The sequence below is a fragment of the Salvelinus alpinus genome, chromosome 2, assembly GCF_045679555.1.
Source record: "Salvelinus alpinus chromosome 2, SLU_Salpinus.1, whole genome shotgun sequence".
NCBI classification, from domain to species: Eukaryota; Metazoa; Chordata; class Actinopteri; order Salmoniformes; family Salmonidae; genus Salvelinus; species Salvelinus alpinus.
Window position 1 is genome coordinate 90,455,431 of NC_092087.1, and position 26,456 is coordinate 90,481,886.

A 26,456-nucleotide genomic window follows, 5' to 3' on the forward strand; every position below is an offset into this window, starting at 1 on the left:
GCCTCATGACATTTAAAAGGTCATTTCCAAATGAGCTGACATAAGCAGCGTTTACCGTGAATGCGGTCTCCGCGAACGTGGGAACATTGCCTTTAAAAAGGTGCTTAGCCGAAAAAGGGGCGATCGGATTGAATCCTGGCCTCAAACTGCTGACAACCTCACAGCTGTCTATACTGTACATAAAGTTGGCTCGCGGGCACATTCTCAATAACAGTTTCTGTTCAAGTGCACCCTCTATCCAACTCTATGCCGGTGTCCAAAATGGCACTATTCCCTTTAAAAGTCACTACTTTTGACCAGAGCCCTATGAGGAATATATACAGTGGGGAGAACAAGTATTTGATACACTGCCGATTTTGCAGGTTTTCCTACTTACAAAGCATGTAGAGGTCTGTAATTTTTATCATAGGTACACTTCAACTGTGAGAGACGGAATCTAAAACAAAAATCCAGAAAATCACATTGTAGGATTTTTAAGTAATTAATTTGCATTTTATTGCATGACATAAGTATTTGATCACCTACCGACCAGTAAGAATTCCGGCTCTCACAGACCTGTTAGTTTTTCTTTAAGAAGCCCACCTGTTCTCCACTCATTACCTGTATTAACTGCACCTGTTTGAGCTCGTTACCTGTATAAAAGACACCTGTCCACACACTCAATCAAACAGACTCCAACCTCTCCACAATAGCCAAGACCAGAGAGATGTGTAAGGACATCAGGGGTAAATTGTAGACCTGCACAAGGCTGGGATGGGCTACAGGACAATAGGCAAGCAGCTTGGTGAGAAGGCAACAACTGTTGGCGCAATTATTCGAAAATGGAAGAAGTTCAAGATGACGGTCAATCACCCTCGGTCTGGGGCTCCATGCAAGATCTCACCTCGTGGGGCATCAATGATCATGAGGAAGGTGAGGGATCAGCCCAGAACTACACGGCAGGACCTGGTCAATGACCTGAAGAGAGCTGGGATCACAGTCTCAAAGAAAACCATTAGTAACACACTACGCCGTCATGGATTAAAATCCTGCAGTGCACGCAAGGTCCCCTTGCTCAAGCCAGCGCATGTCCAGGCCCGTCTGAAGTTTGCCAATGACCCTCTGGATGATCCAGAGGAGGAGTGGGAGAAGGTCATGTGGTCTGATGAGACAAAAATTGAGCTTTTTGGTCTAAACTCCACTCGCCGTGTTTGGAGGAAGAAGAAGGATGAGTACAACCCCAAGAACACCATCCCAACCGTGAAGCATGGAGGTGGAAACATCATTCTTTGGGGATGCTTTTCTGCAAAGGGGACAGGACGACTGCACCGTATTGAGGGGAGGATGTATGGGGCCATGTATCGCGAGATCTTGGCCAACAACCTCCTTCCCTCAGTAAGAGCATTGAAGATGGGTCGTGGCTGGGTCTTCCAGCATGACAACGACCCGAAACACACAGCCAGGGCAACTAAGGAGTGGCTCCGTAAGAAGCATCTCAAGGTCCTGGAGTGGCCTAGCCAGTCTCCAGACCTGAACCCAATAGAAAATCTTTGGAGGGAGCTGAAAGTCCGTATTGCCCAGCGACAGCCCCGAAACCTGAAGGATCTGGAGAAGGTCTGTATGGAGGAGTGGGCCAAAATCCCTGCTGCAGTGTGTGCAAACCTGGTCAAGAACTACAGGAAACGTATGATCTCTGTAATTGCAAACAAAGGTTTCTGTACCAAATATTAAGTTCTGCTTTTCTGATGTATCAAATACTTATGTCATGCAATAAAATGCAAATTAATTACTTAAAAATCATACAATGTGATTTTCTGGATTTTTGTTTTAGATTCCGTCTCCCACAGTTGAAGTGTACCTATGATAAAAATTACAGACCTCTACATGCTTTGTAAGTAGGAAAACCTGCAAAATTGTCAGTGTATCAAATACTTGTTCTCCCCACTGTATATAGGGGACAGAGTGGCATTTGGGACGTAGGCTGTTGGAATTCTGTGTTTGCCATCTGTCTGTATGAGTCCTGGCTCCGCTGTCCTGCTGGAGGGATATTGTGCTCTTATCTTGGAACAAAGTGAAGAATAGTAAAAGGATAACATCACTATTCTCACACAGACACACACACACAGTAGGCTAGTTCCAGCTACAACCTCCTTTCCCTAGGAAATACAAACATGTGCCCACACACAGTCAGCACACAGTCAGTCGTTGTAAAAGTGCGGATTACTCGCAGTTTCACAAACGTTTTATTTGCCATTAGTTTTCCTACTTTTTATTTGCCATTAGTTTTCCTACTTTTTATTTGCCATTAGTTTTCCTACTTTTTATTTGCCAGTAAGAAAGAGACACTTTACACTGAACAACAAGAGACACTTTACATTGAACAACAATAGAACACGGACGTTAGAATTCAGATGTCCTTTATGAGGGAAGGTTAAAAACATCCTTAATACAAAAATAAAAAATAAAAAGTGCAAAACCACAAAACTAAAAATAAACAATGTTTTGTTTGTGTTCATTTAAGCTCACCATGGAAACAAAAAAATAGTAGCAGCAAATAAAAAAAATAAACAAAAAGCAACAAAAGATGGACCTCTTGTAACACGTTATCAGGATAAACAATTATGGGTTTAATCTCTTTCCTCAAGATATCACTATGGCAACACACACAGTTGGTCACAGTTTACAGGTGGAGGACAATGGGGTGGGAGGAGTCAAGTGTTAAATCGTTACCTTATTAAAACAATCAACAGTGTCATGTACGGTAAACAATAGGTAAACAAACTCAGACACGACACACAAACAGGTACAACTAGAGACGTGATCTTGAGGCTGTAATCTGTAGTTTCCTAACCTTACGTAAGAATAACAGGTATTATTTAAACCCTATTTCTCTCCCTCTTATAATGGTGACTCGTATGAACCAAGAGGTTAGTTATCCCCTGTCTATCTAGAAGAGAACATGAGAATTCTCTCACGATAGTAATATGAAGAAAGCATTCCTTAGGGAAAAGGACAGAAACAAAGCATGCTTGTTGGAGGAGATCAGCAGGGAACCAGTGATCTAGTAATAACAGGATGAATTTTCATTCATATAGAATATCCTTTACCCCGGAAAAAAGAGACATCTCCCAGAAATCAACAGAGGCTAGACACCTACCTGTCTGTCCCCAACACGCTGTCTGTCCCCAACACGCTGTCTGTCCCTCACTGACTGTTAATCCCTTACTGGTAGTGTCTGAGTATGTCTGACTAGTTTAACAGCGCCATCTACACAAAGCTCTAGGTATTGCAAGTGTGTGTGTCTTACTGTGGGAGTGCCTGTCTCTCTGTCTATGTCTCTCTGTCTATGGCTCTCTGTGTGGTGTATTTTTTCTACAATCTGATTTTTAAAAAATCTGTTAAGTCTCTCTTTCCCTCTACTGTAGTCTAGCTGGCCCCTACCCACCCCTCTACTGCAGTCTAGCTGCCCCCTACCTACCTCTCTCTACTGCAGTCTAGCTGGCCCCTACCTACCTCTCTCTACTGCAGTCTAGCTGGCCCCTACCTACCTCTCTCTACTGCAGTCTAGCTGGCCCCTACCTACCTCTCTCTACTGCAGTCTAGCTGGCCCCTACCTACCTCTCTCTTTCCCTCACTCTCCATTCTCTATCTGTCCCTACCTGTTTCTGTATTGGAACCTTTTCCTTCTGAATGTAGGTACCCCCCTCTATCTGTCCCTACCTTAGTTGGTTTCTCTGTGTTGGTTGGGTCCCCTTAATCTTTCATCTAGAGGTGTCCCCCTGTCCCTCCCCAAGTCCCGCCCACCCTCCCGCTATGGAGAAATACATAGGGCGTGGGGGCCGTCCGTCAGGGGGAGCGGCCAATGGCGTGATGGGTCCCTCTCCCCCTCCCCCCAGATCAGTTCAGGGCATTAACACAGATGGATGAGATTCCTTTTCACCTTCCTCCTCTACTACTGGCTCACCTGGAGAGGGAGGGAGAGAGGGAAGGAGGGGAAGAGGGGGAGAGAGAGAGGGAAGGAGGGGGAGAGGGAAGGAGGGGGAGAGCGAGAGAGATTTCTGGATGAGGATCACAACCAGGGAGTGCCATAAATAACATTGGAATGGTCATATTTAAAGTGAGTGTGTACCTGCCGTTAGGTTAGGGGTGGGGTTCTACACGCCGTAGCAGGCAGACAGTCTCTCCTTCAGCTGGGGGGGAAACTGTTCTGAGAACTGCTGCCAGTTCTCCTCTCCTACCTGGTCCTTAAAACCATGGAGGATCTGGGGGGGGGGGGAGAAAGAGGAGAGAGAGAAAGGGGAAGACAGAGGAGAAAATACCTTGATTACTCAACAAAGAAATGACAACAGAAACAATATGTCTGAAATAATTATCTGCTATTATGTTTGTCAATAGGGGGAGCTGTTAGCACTATTTCTTTTTTTACATTTCCAAATTAAACTGCCTCGTACTCAATTCTTGCTCGTACAAAATGCATATTATTATTACTATTGGATAGAAAACAATCTCTAGTTTCTAAAACCGTTTGAATTATGTCTGTGGGTGAACCAGAACTCTTTCTACAGCGAAAATCATGACAGGAAATGTGAAGGTAAGAAAAATAGTCTCTGTTCTCAGATCAGTTTAAAGCTCTGTGTGTGCCCTATGGATCGAAATGAACTGCACCCGCCTTCCCCTGGATGTCAGTAACCAATGAGAAGTGGAATGGAGTCTCTACGTATTTCACAGAGTTCATAAAAGGCCATGGAGTGACATGTCCGTTCTTTTGGACCCTCGTCAAGGCGCAAGAGAGGACATCAGAATGGCATGCTCAAAAGCTCCTGTTATCGGCCTAAGATATACCCGTCTGTGATTTAATTCGATATAGGTGTTAGAAACATCATAACGAAGTTATTTTAAACCGATTTATATCAGTTTATGCGAGTATATTGCTATTTTCGGAATTCTCGTAGTATTGCGCTTTGAGGATTTGGACATGTGTGTGCCACGTAGCTATTGTTAGCTGCTAGTTCCGAAGTTGAAGAGGACATTTTACAACAAAGCAACGATTCTTTTGGAGAAAGGACACCTTGCCCAAGATTCTGATGGAAGCTCGTCCAAAAGTAAGAGCTATTTATGATTTTATTCCGTATTTGTGGAAAAATGTAAACGCATTTGTCGGCCATTATTGCGGCACTAGTCTGGCTGTAACGCACACTGTATGTCTAGTAACGTTAATCTAAATCAGCGGTTGCATTAATAACCAATGCATCTTTCATTAGCTGTCCAACCTGTATTTTTTTTAGTCAATCTAATCGATAAATAATCGTAAACTTAGGTGCCTTTCCAAGATGGCGCCGGCCAGAATGCATGCCATGTTTTGACAGATTACATTGCATAACCACGATTTGTGATGCTAAATATGCACATTTTCGAACAAACTCTATATGCATTGTGTAATATGATGTTACAGGACTGTCATCTGAAGAATTCTGAGAAGGTTAGTGAAAAAATTAATATATTTTGGTGGTGATAACGTTGTCGCTCTTTTTGCCTTGAATCAATGCTGGGGTGATGTTAGCTCATGTGGTATGCTAATATAACGATATATTGTGTTTTCGCTGTAAAACACTTAGAAAATCTGAAATATTGTCTGGATTCACAAGATCTGTGTCTTTCAATTGCTGTACGCTGTGTATTTTTAAGAAATGTTTTATGATGAGTAATTAGGTAATACACGTTGCTCTCTGTAGTTATTCTAGTCGCTTTGGTGAGTTTTGTGATAGTGGCTGCAATGGTAAACTATGATTTATACCTGAAAAATGCAAATTTCTCTAAAAAAACATATGCTATACCATAAATATGTTATCAGACTGTCATCTTATGAAGTTGTTTCTTGGTTAGTGGCTATATATATATCTTTATTTAGTCGAATTAGTGATAGCTACTGATGGAGTAAAAAACTGGTGGAGTAAAAAAAGTGGTGTCTTTTGCTAACGTGGTTAGCTAATAGATTTACATATTATGTCTTCCCTGTAAAACATTTTAAAAATCAGAAATGATGGCTGGATTCACAAGATCTGCATCTTTCATCTGGTGTCTTGGACTTGTGATTTAATGATATTTAGATGCTAGTATTTACTTGTGACGCTATGCTAGGCTATGCTAGTCAGCTTTTTTACTGTGGGGGGTGCTCCCGGATCCGGGATTGGGAGGAACTAGAAGTTAACATCCCACTATCATACAGTCCCCACACACACACACAGATATTAGTAAGGATCTGGGCCAAGCAAAGCTTTTCCCAGGACACGTCCTAATTGGCAGCCTCTCCCCTTCCATAGTACACGACAGCAGTGCAGATGAAGGGAACAAGGTGCCACTTGGGACAGAGAGAGCTGGGTCCTCCACACACCTTGTAGAACATGTCTCTCAGGTCCTCCTTAGGGCTGACCCAGGACGCCACGGCATCACAGAAGAAGATAAAGTCCTGCAGAGAGACATTCTGTGATGTTACTTCACCCTACAGAAGGACTGTGTCTCCTTGTAGAGGTCTGCTCTCTTCATACCACAACCCCTGCTGCTGACTTCCTGTCTGACTCCCAACACCTGGTCCCAAACCCAACCGCAGTGCTACAATGTGATTTTAGGTGTGTGACGCAGCTCACTTGCCAGACATGGTCGCAGCAATTCAGCACCCGACAGGCAATATCAAACACACCAAAATAACGTGCGTAGTCCTGTAGGATATAGCCTAGTCCTGTAGGATATAGCCTAGTCCTGTAGGATATAGCCTAGTCCTGTAGGATATAGCCTAGTCCTGTAGGATATAACCTAGTCCTGTAGGATATAGCCTAGTCCTGTAGGATATAGCCTAGTCCTGTAGGATATAGCCTAGTCCTGTAGGATATAACCTAGTCCTGTAGGATATAGCCTAGTTCTGCATAGTCCTATAGGATATAGCCTAGTTCTGCATAGTCCTGTAGGATATAACCTAGTTCTGCGTAGTCCTGTAGGATATAACCTAGTTCTGCATAGTCCAGTAGGATATAACCTAGTTCTGCGTAGTCCTGTAGGATATAACCTAGTTCTGCGTAGTCCTGTAGGATATAACCTAGTTCTGCATAGTCCTGTAGGATATAGCCTAGTCCTGTAGGATATAGCCTAGTCCTGTAGGATATAACCTAGTCCTGTAGGATATAGCCTAGTCCTGTAGGATATAGCCTAGTCCTGTAGGATATAACCTAGTCCTGTAGGATATAACCTAGTCCTGTAGGATATAGCCTAGTTCTGCATAGTCCTATAGGATATAGCCTAGTTCTGCGTAGTCCTGTAGGATATAACCTAGTTCTGCATAGTCCTGTAGGATACAGCCTAGTCCTGTAGGATATAGCCTGGTTCTGTAGGATATAGCCTAGTTCTGCATAGTCCTGTAGGATATAGCCTAGTCCTGTAGGATATAACCTAGTTCTGCATAGTCCTGTAGGATATAGCCTAGTTCTGCATAGTCCTGTAGAATATAGACCACTCCCCCAGGGTTTACACCAATCATCATACATCTCCCTTCCTCTTACCTGTACCACTCCCCCAGGGTTTACACCAATCATCATGCAGGTCCCTCCCTCTTACCTGGACCACTCCCCCCAGGGTTTACACCAATCATCATACAGGTCCCTCCCTTTTACCTGGACCACTCCCTCCAGGGTTTACACCAATCATCATGCAGGTCCCTCCCTCTTACCTGGACCACTCCCCCAGGGTTTACACCAATCATCATGCAGATCCCTCTGAAGGCGGAGTCTTTCTCCTCGTTGTCACGGATGTTCCGTAAGGACGTACACCTGTCACACACACACACCACCGCGTCACATACCAGGCAATCTAAACATGTTGATAATTATCAGTGACGTGAAGGACTAGACGTCTCGTCAAATGTGTGACAGACTCACCACGGTCTGATGAACTGCTGGAGCATCGGAGCCACCTCCTGAGGACACACGTAGCCCAGGCGACCAATCGTAATGGCTGGAAGAAAATGGGAGGAGCCTCACTCATGTGTACAAACACCCAGCAGGTACAGTTGGGCCTAGTTGGGCCTGTACGCTGATGTACAAATCACTTTGTATCATAAATAACTGCTCATTATTATTTGTAGATGAGTCAGTCACAGTTTACCCAAAATGCATCAGCTACAATGTCAAACAAACCCAATGATTGCGCATGTGTTCAGTATGTGCGCGTACCGGTGTTCAGTATGTGCGCGTACCGGTGTTCAGTATGTGCGCGTACCGGTGTTCAGTATGTGCGCGTACCGGTGTTCAGTATGTGCGCGTACCGGTGTTCAGTATGTGCGCGTACCGGTGTTCAGTATGTGCGCGTACCGGTGTTCAGTATGTGCGCGTACCGGTGTTCAGTATGTGCGCGTACCGGTGTTCAGTATGTGCGCGTACCGGTGTTCAGTATGTGCGCGTACCGGTGTTCAGTATGTGCGCGTACCGGTGTTCAGTATGTGCGCGTACCGGTGTTCAGTATGTGCGCGTACCGGTGTTCAGTATGTGCGTGTACCGGTGTTCAGTATGTGCGTGTACCGGTGTTCAGTATGTGTGTGTACCGGTGTTCTCCAGCAGGGTCTTGGGTGTGTTGGGTCTGTTGATGATCTCTACCAGCTGGTTCAGGACCAGAGACACATAGGGCTGCATCTCTACACCTACAGACAGATGGAGACATAGACAGAGATGGAGACATAGATGGAGACAGATGGGGGGGAGACAGAGATGGAGACAGATGGGGGGAGACAGAGAGAACCAAAGCAGAGAAATATATCATTAAGATAACTCATGCTAGCAGCATCGAAACTGACAATTGCTTTGTTTATTAAAGAACAACATTTTTTTTTTTTACGGATGATTATTCTAAGTAATTATAAATCATCTCTCACATGTACATATTATCTGCGTGTACAAACCTACACGCAGAAAGACTCACCCATCTGCATGCATATCTCTCCAATGGCCCAGGTAGCGTTGTTACACACAGAGATGAACTCTGGGTTCAGGTTGGTCCCTAGGATAGGCATGAACTCAGCTGGGGACACACACACACACACACACACATTGAGAGAAAGCCAAGGGGAAGAGAGAGGGAGGACGGTACATAACATAAGGAGTATGATAGACTGGTAGTTACACAGTTAGTAGGAGAAGAGAGAGATGAAGAGAGAGATCGTATAGGTGGTTACCGATGCAGGGTTTAACATGAGGGAAGCAGGCCTTGGTCAGATCACCCAGCAGGGCGAAGGAGCTCTGCCTCACCTCTGGCATGGTGTCCTGGAGATACAACATGTGTGTGTTAACAACATGGTCTATAAAGAGATATAACATGTGTGTGTTAACAACATGGTCTATAAAGAGATATAACATGTGTGTGTTAACTACATGGTCTATAAAGAGATATAACATGTTAACTACATGGTCTATATAGAGATACAACGTGTTAACTACATGGTCTATATAGAGATATAACATGTTAACTACATGGTCTATATAGAGATACAACATGTTAACTACATGGTCTATATAGAGATACAACATGTTAACTACATGGTCTATATAGAGATACAACATGTTAACTACATGGTCTATATAGAGATACAACATGTTAACTACATGGTCTATATAGAGATACAACATGTTAACTACATGGTCTATATAGAGATACAACATGTTAACTACATGGTCTATATAGAGATACAACATGTTAACTACATGGTCTATATAGAGATACAACGTGTTAACTACATGGTCTATATAGAGATACAACATGTTAACTACATGGTCTATATAGAGATACAACATGTTAACTACATGGTCTATATAGAGATACAACATGTTAACTACATGGTCTATATAGAGATACAACATGTTAACTACATGGTCTATATAGAGATACAACATGTTAACTACATGGTCTATATAGAGATACAACGTGTTAACTACATGGTCTATAAAGAGATACAACATGTTAACTACATGGTCTATATAGAGATACAACATGTTAACTACATGGTCTATATAGAGATACAACATGTTAACTACATGGTCTATATAGAGATACAACATGTTAACTACATGGTCTATATAGAGATACAACATGTTAACTACATGGTCTATATAGAGATACAACATGTTAACTACATGGTCTATATAGAGATACAACGTGTTAACTACATGGTCTATAAAGAGATACAACATGTTAACTACATGGTCTATATAGAGATACAACATGTTAACTACATGGTCTATATAGAGATACAACATGTTAACTACATGGTCTATATAGAGATACAACATGTTAACTACATGGTCTATATAGAGATACAACATGTTAACTACATGGTCTATATAGAGATACAACATGTTAACTACATGGTCTATATAGAGATACAACATGTTAACTACATGGTCTATATAGAGATACAACATGTTAACTACATGGTCTATATAGAGATACAACATGTTAACTACATGGTCTATAAAGAGATACAACATGTTAACTACATGGTCTATATAGAGATATAACATGTTAACTACATGGTCTATATAGAGATATAACATGTTAACTACATGGTCTATATAGAGATACAACATGTTAACTACATGGTCTATATAGAGATACAACATGTTAACTACATGGTCTATATAGAGATACAACATGTTAACTACATGGTCTATATAGAGATACAACATGTTAACTACATGGTCTATATAGAGATATAACATGTTAACTACATGGTCTATATAGAGATACAACATGTTAACTACATGGTCTATATAGAGATACAACATGTTAACTACATGGTCTATATAGAGATACAACATGTTAACTACATGGTCTATATAGAGATACAACATGTTAACTACATGGTCTATATAGAGATACAACATGTTAACTACATGGTCTATATAGAGATACAACGTGTTAACTACATGGTCTATATAGAGATACAACGTGTTAACTACATGGTCTATATAGAGATATAACATGTTAACTACATGGTCTATATAGAGATACAACATGTTAACTACATGGTCTATATAGAGATACAACATGTTAACTACATGGTCTATATAGAGATACAACGTGTTAACTACATGGTCTATATAGAGATATAACATGTGTGTGTTAACTACATGGTCTACATAGATATATATGACACAAAATGGTTATATACAATCAAATACAGCCAGCGTCTGTTACCACACACACACACACTAGATGGACCAGTGGATCCCAAACCTCTGAGTCAAGATCAGGAGATCTACCAGTCAGATTATTGTATCATTATAAACATGACTGAAACATAAGCCTACGCAACATGAACCAATTAAAACCAGCTGTGTAGTAATGAGGGCAGTAGGCTACAGGCCCAGAACCAATTAAAACCAGCTGTGTAGTAATGAGGGCAGTAGGCTACAGGCCCAGAACCAATTAAAACCAGCTGTGTAGTAATGAGGGTAGTAGGCTACAGGCCCAGAACCAATTAAAACCAGCTGTGTAGTAATGAGGGCAGTAGGCTACAGGCCCAGAACCAATTAAAACCAGCTGTGTAGTAATGAGGGCAGTAGGCTAGCGGCCCAGAACCAATTAAAACCAGCTGTGTAGTATTGAGGGTTGTCCAGTAGGCTAGAGGCCCAGAACCAATTAAAACCAGCTGTGTAGTAATGAGGGCAGTAGGCTAGAGGCCCAGAACATATTAAAACCAGCTGTGTAGTAATGAGGGCAGTAGGCTACAGGCCCAGAACCAATTAAAACCAGCTGTGTAGTAATGAGGGCAGTAGGCTACAGGCCCAGAACCAATTAAAACCAGCTGTGTAGTAATGAGGGTTGTCCAGTAGGCTAGAGGCCCAGAACCAATTAAAACCAGCTGTGTAGTATTGAGGGTTGTCCAGTAGGCTAGAGGCCCAGAACCAATTAAAACCAGCTGTGTAGTAATGAGGGCAGTAGGCTACAGGCCCAGAACCAATTAAAACCAGCTGTGTAGTAATGAGGGCAGTAGGCTACAGGCCCAGAACCAATTAAAACCAGCTGTGTAGTAATGAGGGCAGTAGGCTACAGGCCCAGAACCAATTAAAACCAGCTGTGTAGTAATGAGGGCAGTAGGCTACAGGCCCAGAACCAATTAAAACCAGCTGTGTAGTAATGAGGGCAGTAGGCTACAGGCCCAGAACCAATTAAAACCAGCTGTGTAGTAATGAGGGCAGTAGGCTACAGGCCCAGAACCAATTAAAACCAGCTGTGTAGTAATGAGGGCAGTAGGCTACAGGCCCAGAACCAATTAAAACCAGCTGTGTAGTAATGAGGGCAGTAGGCTACAGGCCCAGAACCAATTAAAACCAGCTGTGTAGTAATGAGGGCAGTAGGCTACAGGCCCAGAACCAATTAAAACCAGCTGTGTAGTAGTGTAGGGCAGTAGGCTACAGGCCCAGAACCAATTAAAACCAGCTGTGTAGTAATGAGGGCAGTAGGCTACAGGCCCAGAACCAATTAAAACCAGCTGTGTAGTAATGAGGGTTGTCCAGTAGGCTAGCAGGCCCAGAACCAATTAAAACCAGCTAACCAGCTGTGTAGTATTGAGGGTTGTCCAGTAGGCTAGAGGCCCAGAACCAATTAAAACCAGCTGTGTAGTAATGAGGGCAGTAGGCTACAGGCCCAGAACCAATTAAAACCAGCTGTGTAGTAATGAGGGCAGTAGGCTACAGGCCCAGAACCAATTAAAACCAGCTGTGTAGTAATGAGGGCAGTAGGCTACAGGCCCAGAACCAATTAAAACCAGCTGTGTAGTAATGAGGGCAGTAGGCTACAGGCCCAGAACCAATTAAAACCAGCTGTGTAGTAATGAGGGCAGTAGGCTACAGGCCCAGAACCAATTAAAACCAGCTGTGTAGTAATGAGGGCAGTAGGCTACAGGCCCAGAACCAATTAAAACCAGCTGTGTAGTAATGAGGGCAGTAGGCTACAGGCCCAGAACCAATTAAAACCAGCTGTGTAGTAATGAGGGCAGTAGGCTACAGGCCCAGAACCAATTAAAACCAGCTGTGTAGTAATGAGGGCAGTAGGCTACAGGCCCAGAACCAATTAAAACCAACTGTGTAGTAATGAGGGCAGTAGGCTACAGGCCCAGAACCAATTAAAACCAGCTGTGTAGTAATGAGGGCAGTAGGCTACAGGCCCAGAACCAATTAAAACCAGCTGTGTAGTAATGAGGGCAGTAGGCTACAGGCCCAGAACCAATTAAAACCAGCTGTGTAGTAATGAGGGCAGTAGGCTACAGGCCCAGAACCAATTAAAACCAGCTGTGTAGTAATGAGGGTTGTCCAGTAGGCTAGCGGCCCAGAACCAATTAAAACCAGCTGTGTAGTATTGAGGGTTGTCCAGTAGGCTAGAGGCCCAGAACCAATTAAAACCAGCTGTGTAGTAATGAGGGCAGTAGGCTACAGGCCCAGAACCAATTAAAACCAGCTGTGTAGTAATGAGGGCAGTAGGCTACAGGCCCAGAACCAATTAAAACCAGCTGTGTAGTAATGAGGGTTGTCCAGTAGGCTAGAGGCCCAGAACCAATTAAAACCAGCTGTGTAGTAATGAGGGCAGTAGGCTACAGGCCCAGAACCAATTAAAACCAGCTGTGTAGTAATGAGGGCAGTAGGCTACAGGCCCAGAACCAATTAAAACCAGCTGTGTAGTAATGAGGGCAGTAGGCTACAGGCCCAGAACCAATTAAAACCAGCTGTGTAGTAATGAGGGTAGTAGGCTACAGGCCCAGAACCAATTAAAACCAGCTGTGTAGTAATGAGGGTAGTAGGCTACAGGCCCAGAACCAATTAAAACCAGCTGTGTAGTAATGAGGGCAGTAGGCTACAGGCCCAGAACCAATTAAAACCAGCTGTGTAGTAATGAGGGCAGTAGGCTAGCGGCCCAGAACCAATTAAAACCAGCTGTGTAGTATTGAGGGTTGTCCAGTAGGCTAGAGGCCCAGAACCAATTAAAACCAGCTGTGTAGTAATGAGGGCAGTAGGCTACAGGCCCAGAACCAATTAAAACCAGCTGTGTAGTAATGAGGGCAGTAGGCTACAGGCCCAGAACCAATTAAAACCAGCTGTGTAGTAATGAGGGCAGTAGGCTACAGGCCCAGAACCAATTAAAACCAGCTGTGTAGTAATGAGGGTTGTCCAGTAGGCTAGAGGCCCAGAACCAATTAAAACCAGCTGTGTAGTATTGAGGGTTGTCCAGTAGGCTAGAGGCCCAGAACCAATTAAAACCAGCTGTGTAGTAATGAGGGCAGTAGGCTACAGGCCCAGAACCAATTAAAACCAGCTGTGTAGTAATGAGGGCAGTAGGCTACAGGCCCAGAACCAATTAAAACCAGCTGTGTAGTAATGAGGGCAGTAGGCTACAGGCCCAGAACCAATTAAAACCAGCTGTGTAGTAATGAGGGCAGTAGGCTACAGGCCCAGAACCAATTAAAACCAGCTGTGTAGTAATGAGGGTAGTAGGCTACAGGCCCAGAACCAATTAAAACCAGCTGTGTAGTAATGAGGGCAGTAGGCTACAGGCCCAGAACCAATTAAAACCAGCTGTGTAGTAATGAGGGCAGTAGGCTACAGGCCCAGAACCAATTAAAACCAGCTGTGTAGTAATGAGGGCAGTAGGCTACAGGCCCAGAACCAATTAAAACCAGCTGTGTAGTAATGAGGGCAGTAGGCTACAGGCCCAGAACCAATTAAAACCAGCTGTGTAGTAATGAGGGCAGTAGGCTACAGGCCCAGAACCAATTAAAACCAGCTGTGTAGTAATGAGGGCAGTAGGCTACAGGCCCAGAACCAATTAAAACCAGCTGTGTAGTAATGAGGGCAGTAGGCTACAGGCCCAGAACCAATTAAAACCAGCTGTGTAGTAATGAGGGCAGTAGGCTACAGGCCCAGAACCAATTAAAACCAGCTGTGTAGTAATGAGGGCAGTAGGCTACAGGCCCAGAACCAATTAAAACCAGCTGTGTAGTAATGAGGGCAGTAGGCTACAGGCCCAGAACCAATTAAAACCAGCTGTGTAGTAATGAGGGCAGTAGGCTACAGGCCCAGAACCAATTAAAACCAGCTGTGTAGTAATGAGGGCAGTAGGCTACAGGCCCAGAACCAATTAAAACCAGCTGTGTAGTAATGAGGGCAGTAGGCTACAGGCCCAGAACCAATTAAAACCAGCTGTGTAGTAATGAGGGCAGTAGGCTACAGGCCCAGAACCAATTAAAACCAGCTGTGTAGTAATGAGGGCAGTAGGCTACAGGCCCAGAACCAATTAAAACCAGCTGTGTAGTAATGAGGGCAGTAGGCTACAGGCCCAGAACCAATTAAAACCAGCTGTGTAGTAATGAGGGCAGTAGGCTACAGGCCCAGAACCAATTAAAACCAGCTGTGTAGTAATGAGGGCAGTAGGCTACAGGCCCAGAACCAATTAAAACCAGCTGTGTAGTAATGAGGGCAGTAGGCTACAGGCCCAGAACCAATTAAAACCAGCTGTGTAGTAATGAGGGCAGTAGGCTACAGGCCCAGAACCAATTAAAACCAGCTGTGTAGTAATGAGGGCAGTAGGCTACAGGCCCAGAACCAATTAAAACCAGCTGTGTAGTAATGAGGGCAGTAGGCTACAGGCCCAGAACCAATTAAAACCAGCTGTGTAGTAATGAGGGTTGTCCAGTAGGCTAGAGGCCCAGAACCAATTAAAACCAGCTGTGTAGTATTGAGGGTTGTCCAGTAGGCTAGAGGCCCAGAACCAATTAAAACCAGCTGTGTAGTAATGAGGGCAGTAGGCTACAGGCCCAGAACCAATTAAAACCAGCTGTGTAGTAATGAGGGCAGTAGGCTACAGGCCCAGAACCAATTAAAACCAGCTGTGTAGTAATGAGGGCAGTAGGCTACAGGCCCAGAACCAATTAAAACCAGCTGTGTAGTAATGAGGGCAGTAGGCTACAGGCCCAGAACCAATTAAAACCAGCTGTGTAGTAATGAGGGCAGTAGGCTACAGGCCCAGAACCAATTAAAACCAGCTGTGTAGTAATGAGGGTTGTCCAGTAGGCTAGAGGCCCAGAACCAATTAAAACCAGCTGTGTAGTATTGAGGGTTGTCCAGTAGGCTAGAGGCCCAGAACCAATTAAAACCAGCTGTGTAGTAATGAGGGCAGTAGGCTAGAGGCCCAGAACCAATTAAAACCAGCTGTGTAGTAATGAGGGCAGTAGGCTACAGGCCCAGAACCAATTAAAACCAGCTGTGTAGTAATGAGGGCAGTAGGCTATAGGCCCAGAACCAATTAAAACCAGCTGTGTAGTAATGAGGGCAGTAGGCTACAGGCCCAGAACCAATTAAAACCAGCTGTGTAGTAATGAGGGTAGTAGGCTACAGGCCCAGAACCAATTAAAACCAGCTGTGTAGTAATGAGGGCAGTAGGCTACAGGCCCAGAACCAATTAAAACCAGCTGTGTAGTAATGAGGGCAGTAGGCTACAGGCCCAGAACCAATTAAAACCAGCTGTGTAGTAATGAGGGCAGTAGGCTACAGGCCCAGAACCAATTAAAACCAGCTGTGTAGTAATGAGGGCAGTAGGCTACAGGCCCAGAACCAATTAAAACCAGCTGTGTAGTAATGAGGGCAGTAGGCTACAGGCCCAGAACCAATTAAAACCAGCTGTGTAGTAATGAGGGTAGTAGGCTACAGGCCCAGAACCAATTAAAACCAGCTGTGTAGTAATGAGGGCAGTAGGCTACAGGCCCAGAACCAATTAAAACCAGCTGTGTAGTAATGAGGGCAGTAGGCTAGCGGCCCAGAACCAATTAAAACCAGCTGTGTAGTATTGAGGGTTGTCCAGTAGGCTAGAGGCCCAGAACCAATTAAAACCAGCTGTGTAGTAATGAGGGCAGTAGGCTACAGGCCCAGAACCAATTAAAACCAGCTGTGTAGTAATGAGGGCAGTAGGCTACAGGCCCAGAACCAATTAAAACCAGCTGTGTAGTAATGAGGGCAGTAGGCTACAGGCCCAGAACCAATTAAAACCAGCTGTGTAGTAATGAGGGTTGTCCAGTAGGCTAGAGGCCCAGAACCAATTAAAACCAGCTGTGTAGTATTGAGGGTTGTCCAGTAGGCTAGAGGCCCAGAACCAATTAAAACCAGCTGTGTAGTAATGAGGGCAGTAGGCTACAGGCCCAGAACCAATTAAAACCAGCTGTGTAGTAATGAGGGCAGTAGGCTACAGGCCCAGAACCAATTAAAACCAGCTGTGTAGTAATGAGGGCAGTAGGCTACAGGCCCAGAACCAATTAAAACCAGCTGTGTAGTAATGAGGGCAGTAGGCTACAGGCCCAGAACCAATTAAAACCAGCTGTGTAGTAATGAGGGTAGTAGGCTACAGGCCCAGAACCAATTAAAACCAGCTGTGTAGTAATGAGGGCAGTAGGCTACAGGCCCAGAACCAATTAAAACCAGCTGTGTAGTAATGAGGGCAGTAGGCTACAGGCCCAGAACCAATTAAAACCAGCTGTGTAGTAATGAGGGCAGTAGGCTACAGGCCCAGAACCAATTAAAACCAGCTGTGTAGTAATGAGGGCAGTAGGCTACAGGCCCAGAACCAATTAAAACCAGCTGTGTAGTAATGAGGGCAGTAGGCTACAGGCCCAGAACCAATTAAAACCAGCTGTGTAGTAATGAGGGCAGTAGGCTACAGGCCCAGAACCAATTAAAACCAGCTGTGTAGTAATGAGGGCAGTAGGCTACAGGCCCAGAACCAATTAAAACCAGCTGTGTAGTAATGAGGGCAGTAGGCTACAGGCCCAGAACCAATTAAAACCAGCTGTGTAGTAATGAGGGCAGTAGGCTACAGGCCCAGAACCAATTAAAACCAGCTGTGTAGTAATGAGGGCAGTAGGCTACAGGCCCAGAACCAATTAAAACCAGCTGTGTAGTAATGAGGGCAGTAGGCTACAGGCCCAGAACCAATTAAAACCAGCTGTGTAGTAATGAGGGCAGTAGGCTACAGGCCCAGAACCAATTAAAACCAGCTGTGTAGTAATGAGGGCAGTAGGCTACAGGCCCAGAACCAATTAAAACCAGCTGTGTAGTAATGAGGGCAGTAGGCTACAGGCCCAGAACCAATTAAAACCAGCTGTGTAGTAATGAGGGCAGTAGGCTACAGGCCCAGAACCAATTAAAACCAGCTGTGTAGTAATGAGGGCAGTAGGCTACAGGCCCAGAACCAATTAAAACCAGCTGTGTAGTAATGAGGGCAGTAGGCTACAGGCCCAGAACCAATTAAAACCAGCTGTGTAGTAATGAGGGCAGTAGGCTACAGGCCCAGAACCAATTAAAACCAGCTGTGTAGTAATGAGGGCAGTAGGCTACAGGCCCAGAACCAATTAAAACCAGCTGTGTAGTAATGAGGGCAGTAGGCTACAGGCCCAGAACCAATTAAAACCAGCTGTGTAGTAATGAGGGCAGTAGGCTACAGGCCCAGAACCAATTAAAACCAGCTGTGTAGTAATGAGGGCAGTAGGCTACAGGCCCAGAACCAATTAAAACCAGCTGTGTAGTAATGAGGGCAGTAGGCTACAGGCCCAGAACCAATTAAAACCAGCTGTGTAGTAATGAGGGCAGTAGGCTACAGGCCCAGAACCAATTAAAACCAGCTGTGTAGTAATGAGGGCAGTAGGCTACAGGCCCAGAACCAATTAAAACCAGCTGTGTAGTAATGAGGGCAGTAGGCTACAGGCCCAGAACCAATTAAAACCAGCTGTGTAGTAATGAGGGCAGTAGGCTACAGGCCCAGAACCAATTAAAACCAGCTGTGTAGTAATGAGGGCAGTAGGCTACAGGCCCAGAACCAATTAAAACCAGCTGTGTAGTAATGAGGGCAGTAGGCTACAGGCCCAGAACCAATTAAAACCAGCTGTGTAGTAATGAGGGCAGTAGGCTACAGGCCCAGACCCAATTAAAACCAGCTGTGTAGTAATGAGGGCAGTAGGCTACAGGCCCAGACCCAATTAAAACCAGCTGTGTAGTAATGAGGGCAGTAGGCTACAGGCCCAGACCCAATTAAAACCAGCTGTGTAGTAATGAGGGCAGTAGGCTACAGGCCCAGACCCAATTAAAACCAGCTGTGTAGTAATGAGGGCAGTAGGCTACAGGCCCAGAACCAATTAAAACCAGCTGTGTAGTAATGGGGGCAGTAGGCTACAGGCCCAGAACCAATTAAAACCAGCTGTGTAGTAATGAGGGCAGTAGGCTACAGGCCCAGAACCAATTAAAACCAGCTGTGTAGTAATGAGGGCAGTAGGCTAGAGGCCCAGAACCAATTAAAACCAGCTGTGTAGTAATGAGAGCAGTAGGCTACAGGCCCAGAACCAATTAAAACCAGCTGTGTAGTAATGAGGGCAGTAGTCTACAGGCCCAGTACATTATCACTGCATACTGGCTGTGGTTGAGTCACCCTGTAGTTCTACTCAGACCATTTCAGAAGGATATGATCCACTGGTAATAAACACCATCATCCACATCATAATAAACATTGTATTACTTGTGAGGCACAGCTGAGTGACCTTAAACTGAAATGATGTTCTTTATTCTATTGGACTGACTGGCCTGTATTTGGTCACTGACCATCCCTCAGCCTGCCCCCTCCACTAAAACTGACCATCCCTCAGCCTGCCCCCTCCACTAAAACTGACCATCCCTCAGCCTGCCCCCTCCACTAAAACTGACCATCCCTCAGCCTGCCCCCTCCACTAAAACTGACCTTCCCTCAGCCTGCCCCCTCCACAAAAACTGACCCTCCCTCAGCCTGCCCCCTCCACTAAGACTGACCCTCCCTCAGCCTGCCCCCTCCACTAAGACTGACCCTCCCTCAGCCTGCCCCCTCCACTAAGACTGACCCTCCCTCAGCCTGCCCCCTCCACTAAGACTGACCCTCCCTCAGCCTGCCCCCTCCACTAAGACTGACCCTCCCTCAGCCTGCCCCCTCCACTAAGACTGACCCTCCCTCAGCCTGCCCCCTCCACTAAGACTGACCCTCCCTCAGCCTGCCCCCTCCACTAAGACTGACCCTCCCTCAGCCTGCCCCCTCCACTAAGACTGACAGCTCCGCCCCCTCCACCAAAAAGGGAGACAGCTCCGCCCCCTCCACTAAGACTGACCCAAAATGGAGATTGACCGCTTGGTGACCACTGACCTAGACATTCACACAAAGGTAGAGTTAACACTGAAAACACACCCCCCGTACCTGCATGCACTGAAACAGTAGTGTCATGATGTTGCTCCGGGCCACCAGCTGATCAACGTGGACCCCCAGGCCCTCAGCCAGACCACTGAGGAGGTCCAGGGCCACGATCATAAAGTCCTTATCAGGAGCCTCGTACTGGTCCGGCTGTTGGCTGTACATCTGGGGGAAGGAGAGGGGGAGAGAGAGTTAATACATCTGGAGGGGAGGAGAAGGTTAATACATCTGGGGGGGGGGGGGGGGTTAATACATCTGGGGGGAGGAGAGGGGGAGAGAGAGAGTTAATACATCTGAGGGGGGGAGAGAGAGTTAATACATCTGAGGGGGGGAGAGAGAGAGTTAATACATCTGGGGGGGAGGAGAGGGGGAGAGAGAGAGTTAATACATCTGGAGGGGAGAAGAAGGTTAATACATCTGGGGGGGGGGGGGTTTAATACATCTGGGGGGAGGAGAGGGGGAGAGAGAGAGTTAATACATCTGAGGGGGGGAGAGAGAGTTAATACATCTGAGGGGGGGAGAGAGAGTTAATACATCTGAGGGGGGGAGAGAGAGTTAATACATCTGGGGGGGAGGAGAGGGGGAGAGAGAGAGTTAATACATCTGGGGGGGAGGAGAGGGGGAGAGAGAGAGTTAATACATATGGGGGGAGGAGAGGGGGAGAGAGTTAAGATCAAAAACCACTCAATCTTTAAATCACTGATGATAACTGTGCGTCTTTGACACTGTAAATACAAAAGTATGTGGACACCCCTTCACATGAGTGGATTTTGGACATTTCAGTCACACCCGTTGCTGACAGGTGCAGACCTTACTGAGGAGCTCAGAGACTTTCAAAATGGCACCATCATAGGATGCTGCATAGTGATAACTGTAAAGTTTGGTGGAGGAAGAATAATGGTCTGGGGCTGTTTTCATGGTTCGGGCCCCTTAGTTCCAGTGGAGGGAAATCTCAATGCTACAGCATACAATGACATTCTAGACAATTCTGTGCTTCTAATTATGTGGCAACACGTTTGGGGAAGACCCTTTCTTGTTTCAGTATGACAATGTCTCCGTGCACAAAGCGAGGTCCATACAGAAATGGTTTGTCAAGATCAGCGTAGAAGAACTTGACTGGTCTGCACAGAGCCCTGACCTCAACCCCATCGAACACCTTTAGGATGAGTTGGAACGCCGACTGTGAGCCAGGCCTAATCGTCCAATATCAGAGCCTGATCTCACTAATATGCTTGTGGGTGAATGGAAGCAAGTCCCTGCAGCAATGTTCCAACATCTAGTGGAAAGCCTTCCCAGAAGAGTGGAGTCTGTTATAGCAGCAAAGGGGGGACCAACTCCATATTAATACCCATGATTGTGGAATGAGATGTTCGACGAGTAGGTGTCCACATACTTTTTGTCATATGTGTGTGTGTGTGTGTGTGTGTGTGTGTGTGTGTGTGTGTGTGTGTGTGTGTGTCTCACCATAGCCTGAGCCAGTGTTTTCTGCACCAGTGTAACACAGCGCTGGTAGACTGGCTCACAGTAGGGCAGGAAGCCACTCTGGAGGGCTGTAGCGACAGAGGACAGACACTCTAACAGAGGAAACAGGTCCTTATCTTCATCCTTCAGCTCATTCCACTTGGCTATGAGAGGAGGCATCAGCTTCTCTATGTACTCCTAGAGGAGAGAGAGAGAGAGACGGGGAGGAAAAGAGAGGAGAGATGGTTAAAACTTTTAAAAAACAAAAACAGGAACAGAGTCATAGAAAAAATATAAACAAATGAGCCGAACACTACCTACCTACCGTCCTCCGATCACTACCTACCTACCGTCCTCCGAACACTACCTACCTACCGTCCTCCGAACACTACCTACCTACCGTCCTCCGAACACTACCTACCTACCGTCCTCCGAACACTACCTACCTACCGTCCTCCGAACACTACCTACCTACCGTCCTCCGAACACTACCTACCTACCGTCCTCCGAACACTACCTACCTACCGTCCTCCGAACACTACCTACCTACCGTCCTCCGAACACTACCTACCTACCGTCCTCCGAACACTACCTACCTACCGTCCTCCGAACACTACCTACCTACCGTCCTCCGAACACTACCTACCTACCGTCCTCCGAACACTACCTACCTACCGTCCTCCGAACACTACCTACCTACCGTCCTCCGAACACTACCTACCTACCGTCCTCCGAACACTACCTACCTACCGTCCTCCGAACACTACCTACCTACCGTCCTCCGAACACTACCTACCTACCGTCCTCCGAACACTACCTACCTACCGTCCTCCGAACACTACCTACCTACCGTCCTCCGAACACTACCTACCTACCGTCCTCCGAACACTACCTACCTACCGTCCTCCGAACACTACCTACCTACCGTCCTCCGAACACTACCTACCTACCGTCCTCCGAACACTACCTACCTACCGTCCTCCGAACACTACCTACCTACCGTCCTCCGAACACTACCTACCTACCGTCCTCCGAACACTACCTACCTACCGTCCTCCGAACACTACCTACCTACCGTCCTCCGAACACTACCTACCTACCGTCCTCCGAACACTACCTACCTACCGTCCTCCGAACACTACCTACCTACCGTCCTCCGAACACTACCTACCTACCGTCCTCCGAACACTACCTACCTACCGTCCTCCGAACACTACCTACCTACCGTCCTCCGAACACTACCTACCTACCGTCCTCCGAACACTACCTACCTACCGTCCTCCGAACACTACCTACCTACCGTCCTCCGAACACTACCTACCTACCGTCCTCCGAACACTACCTACCTACCGTCCTCCGAACACTACCTACCTACCGTCCTCCGAACACTACCTACCTACCGTCCTCCGAACACTACCTACCTACCGTCCTCCGAACACTACCTACCTACCGTCCTCCAAACACTACCTACCTACCGTCCTCCAAACACTACCTACCTACCGTCCTCCAAACACTACCTACCTACCGTCCTCCGAAAGGGAAACTGAGGGTAACTAGAAGGGGTGTATATCTAGCCTAACTACCGTCCTCCGAACACTAACTACCGTCCTCCGAAAGGGAAACTGAGGGTAACTAGAAGGGGTGTTTATCTAGCCTAACTACGTACTAACCGGTTGGTTGAGGTGGTGTCCTACAGAGTCGGCCAGCGTTCCTATAGCGTCGTACAGTATGAGCAGGTTCTTGTGTTGGTATTTTCCAAAGGCGAAGACCAGAGTATCCAGAATGAAGCTCAGATAGGGAACCAGCTCTGTACAGGCCTCCTCCTCTAAGGTAGCAAACGCACTGAGAGGGAGGGTGGAGAGGGAGGGAGGAGAGAGGAGGGAGGGAGAAAGGGGAGGGGGCAGAGGGAGAGAGAGCAGGAAACATTCATTCATTGCCGTATCTCATCAAGACCTTAAATTTCAGTTCAACATCTTTATTCATTCAAAAACCCTCCCCCACCACTCTCTCCCCACCTCTCCCTCCCTCCCCACCAGCCGCTCCCTCCCACACACACCCCCACCTCTCCCTCCCTCCCCACCAGCCGCTCCCTCCCCCACACCTGCAGGCGGCCTCCTGAACCCTCTTGTTCCCGTCCAGGATCCTCTTGAGGAGTTCAGTCATGAGGGGTTTGAGGTGGGAGTCAGGGGGCTGGCTGACCACCCAGTGGGCGTAGCGGGACAGAGTCCAGCAGGCGATGGAACGCACCAGGGCCTTCTTATCACAGAGACACTGGATGAGGTGAGGCATCAACTCTGGTAGGTAGGGAACCATGCCCTGCATACAACCTGAGGAGAGAGGAGGGGGGGGGGGTGACTAACATGCTTTTACTTCCATTAAGTAAATAAAAAAGGATGGAGGTCAGGGGTCGGAGGTCAGGGGTCGGAGGTCAGGGGTTACCCTCAGCGATAGCCCCCAGCACCAGTATTCCCGACTCCTTGACGACCCAGTCTGGGTGGAACAACAGGCCCTTCAGCAGGGGCAGCAGGTGGGGGAGGAGCTCATCACGAAACACGTTAGCTAACACGTCTAACGCTGCCGCCGAACACTTCCCTGTTAGAGAGAAAAACAGAGAGAGAGACGAGAGAGAAAAACAGAGAGAGAGAAATAGAGAGAGAGAGAAATAGAGAGAGAAATAGAGAGAGAGAGAAACAGAGGTTAAAACAATTCCTACACTGCTAGTTAAACAGTGACTGATTTAGACCAGGTGTGTGAGTGTGTCTTCATGGGTAATCAGTAACATCAACTGAGAACACTGGCCCTAAATCTTCTCTCTTGGCGGGATTGGCTGCCAGTCCCATTTCCCTGGCTCTGATTGGTCAGCTGAGCTGTCACACAATCCCTCAACCACTCACGCAGGTTCCAGTCGGAGAGCGTGTCATCGTCGTCATCGTCATCGTCGTGATCCTCCCCCTCCTCCCCCTCTCCTCCCTCGTGTTGCAGGGTGACGGTGCGTGACTTGTGGAAGCGAGGCTTGATGTCCTGCTCACTGTCTGGTACGGTGTCATCCTCCTCCTCTACATCTCCCTGGAGGAGGAAAGATGGGGGGGAAAGAGTGAGAGAGGAGGAAAGATGGGGGGGAAAGAGTGAGAGAGGAGGAAAGATGGGGGGGAAAGAGTGAGAGAGGAGGAAAGATGGGGGGGAAAGAGTGAGAGAGGAGGAAAGATGGGGGGGAAAGAGTGAGAGAGGAGGAAAGATGGGGGGGAAAGAGTGAGAGAGGAGGAAAGATGGGGGGGAAAGAGTGAGAGAGGAGGAAAGATGGGGGGGAAAGAGTGAGAGAGGAGGAAAGATGGGGGGGAAAGAGTGAGAGAGGAGGAAAGATGGGGGGGAAAGAGTGAGAGAGGAGGAAAGATGGGGGGGAAAGAGTGAGAGAGGAGGAAAGATGGGGGGGAAAGAGTGAGAGAGGAGGAAAGATGGGGGGGAAAGAGTGAGAGAGGAGGAAAGATGGGGGGGAAAGAGTGAGAGAGGAGGAAAGATGGGGGGGAAAGAGTGAGAGAGGAGGAAAGATGGGGGGAAAGAGTGAGAGAGGAGGAAAGATGGGGGGGAAAGAGTGAGAGAGGAGGGAAGATGGGGGGAAAGAGTGAGAGAGGAGGGAAGATGGGGGGGAAAGAGTGAGAGAGGAGGGAAGATGGGGGGAAAGAGTGAGAGAGGAGGAAAGATGGGGGGAAAGAGTGAGAGAGGAGGAAAGATGGGGGGGAAAGAGTGAGAGAGGAGGGAAGATGGGGGGAAAGAGTGAGAGAGGAGGAAAGATGGGGGGAAAGAGTGAGAGAGGAGGGAAGATGGGGGGAAAGAGTGAGAGAGGAGGGAAGATGGGGGAGGAGGGAGGGAACGTTAAGTCATGGTTCTTTCTAGTTGTGCATTGGGAGTGGGACAGTCTGACTGTGTCTGTAAACTCACCTTTAGGAGGATGATGTCTATCTCAGAGTACTTCATCCCATTCACCAGGATGGGGATGAGTCTGGAGAGAGACAGGGGAGATGGTGACAACCAAACCACACTAGTCCTCTTTATCCAGCTACACCCCGACTAAAAACTTCCCTGGCCATCACTTCATCGGTGTGTCTGATGTGTATCCGTCCGCGCGTGTGTGTGTATTTGAGTGTGAGTGTGTCACTACCTCCGAGTGTGTCACTACCTCCGTGTGTGTGTGGGCGGGTGTGTACTTACTGGACCAGGTGCCCAGACAGGGCCTCCTTGCAGACGGGCTGTTCAGCCAGGGTGAGCCAGAACTCACAGGCCTCCAGACTAACATTCTCATCTGGGTCCTGGGTACGCTGGAGCATGTACTGGGGAGAGAGAGATTTCTTATAGAAACAGAAGGCAATATGGAAAAGAGGTATGGGGCCATAAGAAAAGGATAAAAGAGAGAAAGAGAAATAGCAGAACAGATTGAGTGTAGGAGGTTTACAAAAACACATGGAATTTGAGTGATGAATGAGTGTATGTGAAAGGTCAAAAGTGCACAGGGTCATGGGGTCAGGGGTCGTAGGTGGTACCTGTATGATGCTGTGCATGTGTGGTATGAGGTCATAGGGTCATGGGGTCGTAGGTGGTACCTGTATGATGCTGTGCATGTGTGGAATGAGGTCACAGGGTTAGAGGTTAGAGTTCGTAGGTGGTACCTGTATGATGCTGTGCATGTGTGGTATGAGGTCATTGGGTTAGAGGTTAGAGTTCGTAGGTGGTACCTGTATGAT

At 46.8% G+C, this 26,456-nt stretch overlaps 1 protein-coding gene across 2 annotated transcripts in view; it reads right to left on the minus strand.

Moving 5' to 3' along the window:
* Nucleotides 1-2,172: 2,172 nt before the first annotated feature.
* The window catches only part of tnpo2b (transportin 2b), a 30,238-nt gene continuing 5,954 nt past the window's right edge, over nucleotides 2,173-26,456 (minus strand). Inside the window, exons 9-24 of one of the 2 annotated variants that reach the window (XM_071389922.1) lie at nucleotides 25,927-26,045; nucleotides 25,657-25,717; nucleotides 24,615-24,786; nucleotides 24,160-24,312; nucleotides 23,822-24,047; nucleotides 23,391-23,562; nucleotides 21,724-21,918; nucleotides 20,266-20,424; nucleotides 9,194-9,281; nucleotides 8,941-9,039; nucleotides 8,567-8,662; nucleotides 7,905-7,980; nucleotides 7,697-7,796; nucleotides 6,371-6,445; nucleotides 4,113-4,241; nucleotides 2,173-3,943 (exon numbers count right to left, since the gene is read on the minus strand). In XM_071389922.1, coding sequence (XP_071246023.1) covers nucleotides 4,134-4,241; nucleotides 6,371-6,445; nucleotides 7,697-7,796; nucleotides 7,905-7,980; nucleotides 8,567-8,662; nucleotides 8,941-9,039; nucleotides 9,194-9,281; nucleotides 20,266-20,424; nucleotides 21,724-21,918; nucleotides 23,391-23,562; nucleotides 23,822-24,047; nucleotides 24,160-24,312; nucleotides 24,615-24,786; nucleotides 25,657-25,717; nucleotides 25,927-26,045 — 1,899 coding nt within the window. In that variant the 3' untranslated portion in view covers nucleotides 2,173-3,943; nucleotides 4,113-4,133. Of the gene's footprint in view, nucleotides 3,944-4,108; nucleotides 4,242-6,370; nucleotides 6,446-7,696; nucleotides 7,797-7,904; nucleotides 7,981-8,566; nucleotides 8,663-8,940; nucleotides 9,040-9,193; nucleotides 9,282-20,265; nucleotides 20,425-21,723; nucleotides 21,919-23,390; nucleotides 23,563-23,821; nucleotides 24,048-24,159; nucleotides 24,313-24,614; nucleotides 24,787-25,656; nucleotides 25,718-25,926; nucleotides 26,046-26,456 lie in introns of both variants that reach the window. The other variant, XM_071389921.1, reaches the window with a different exon arrangement.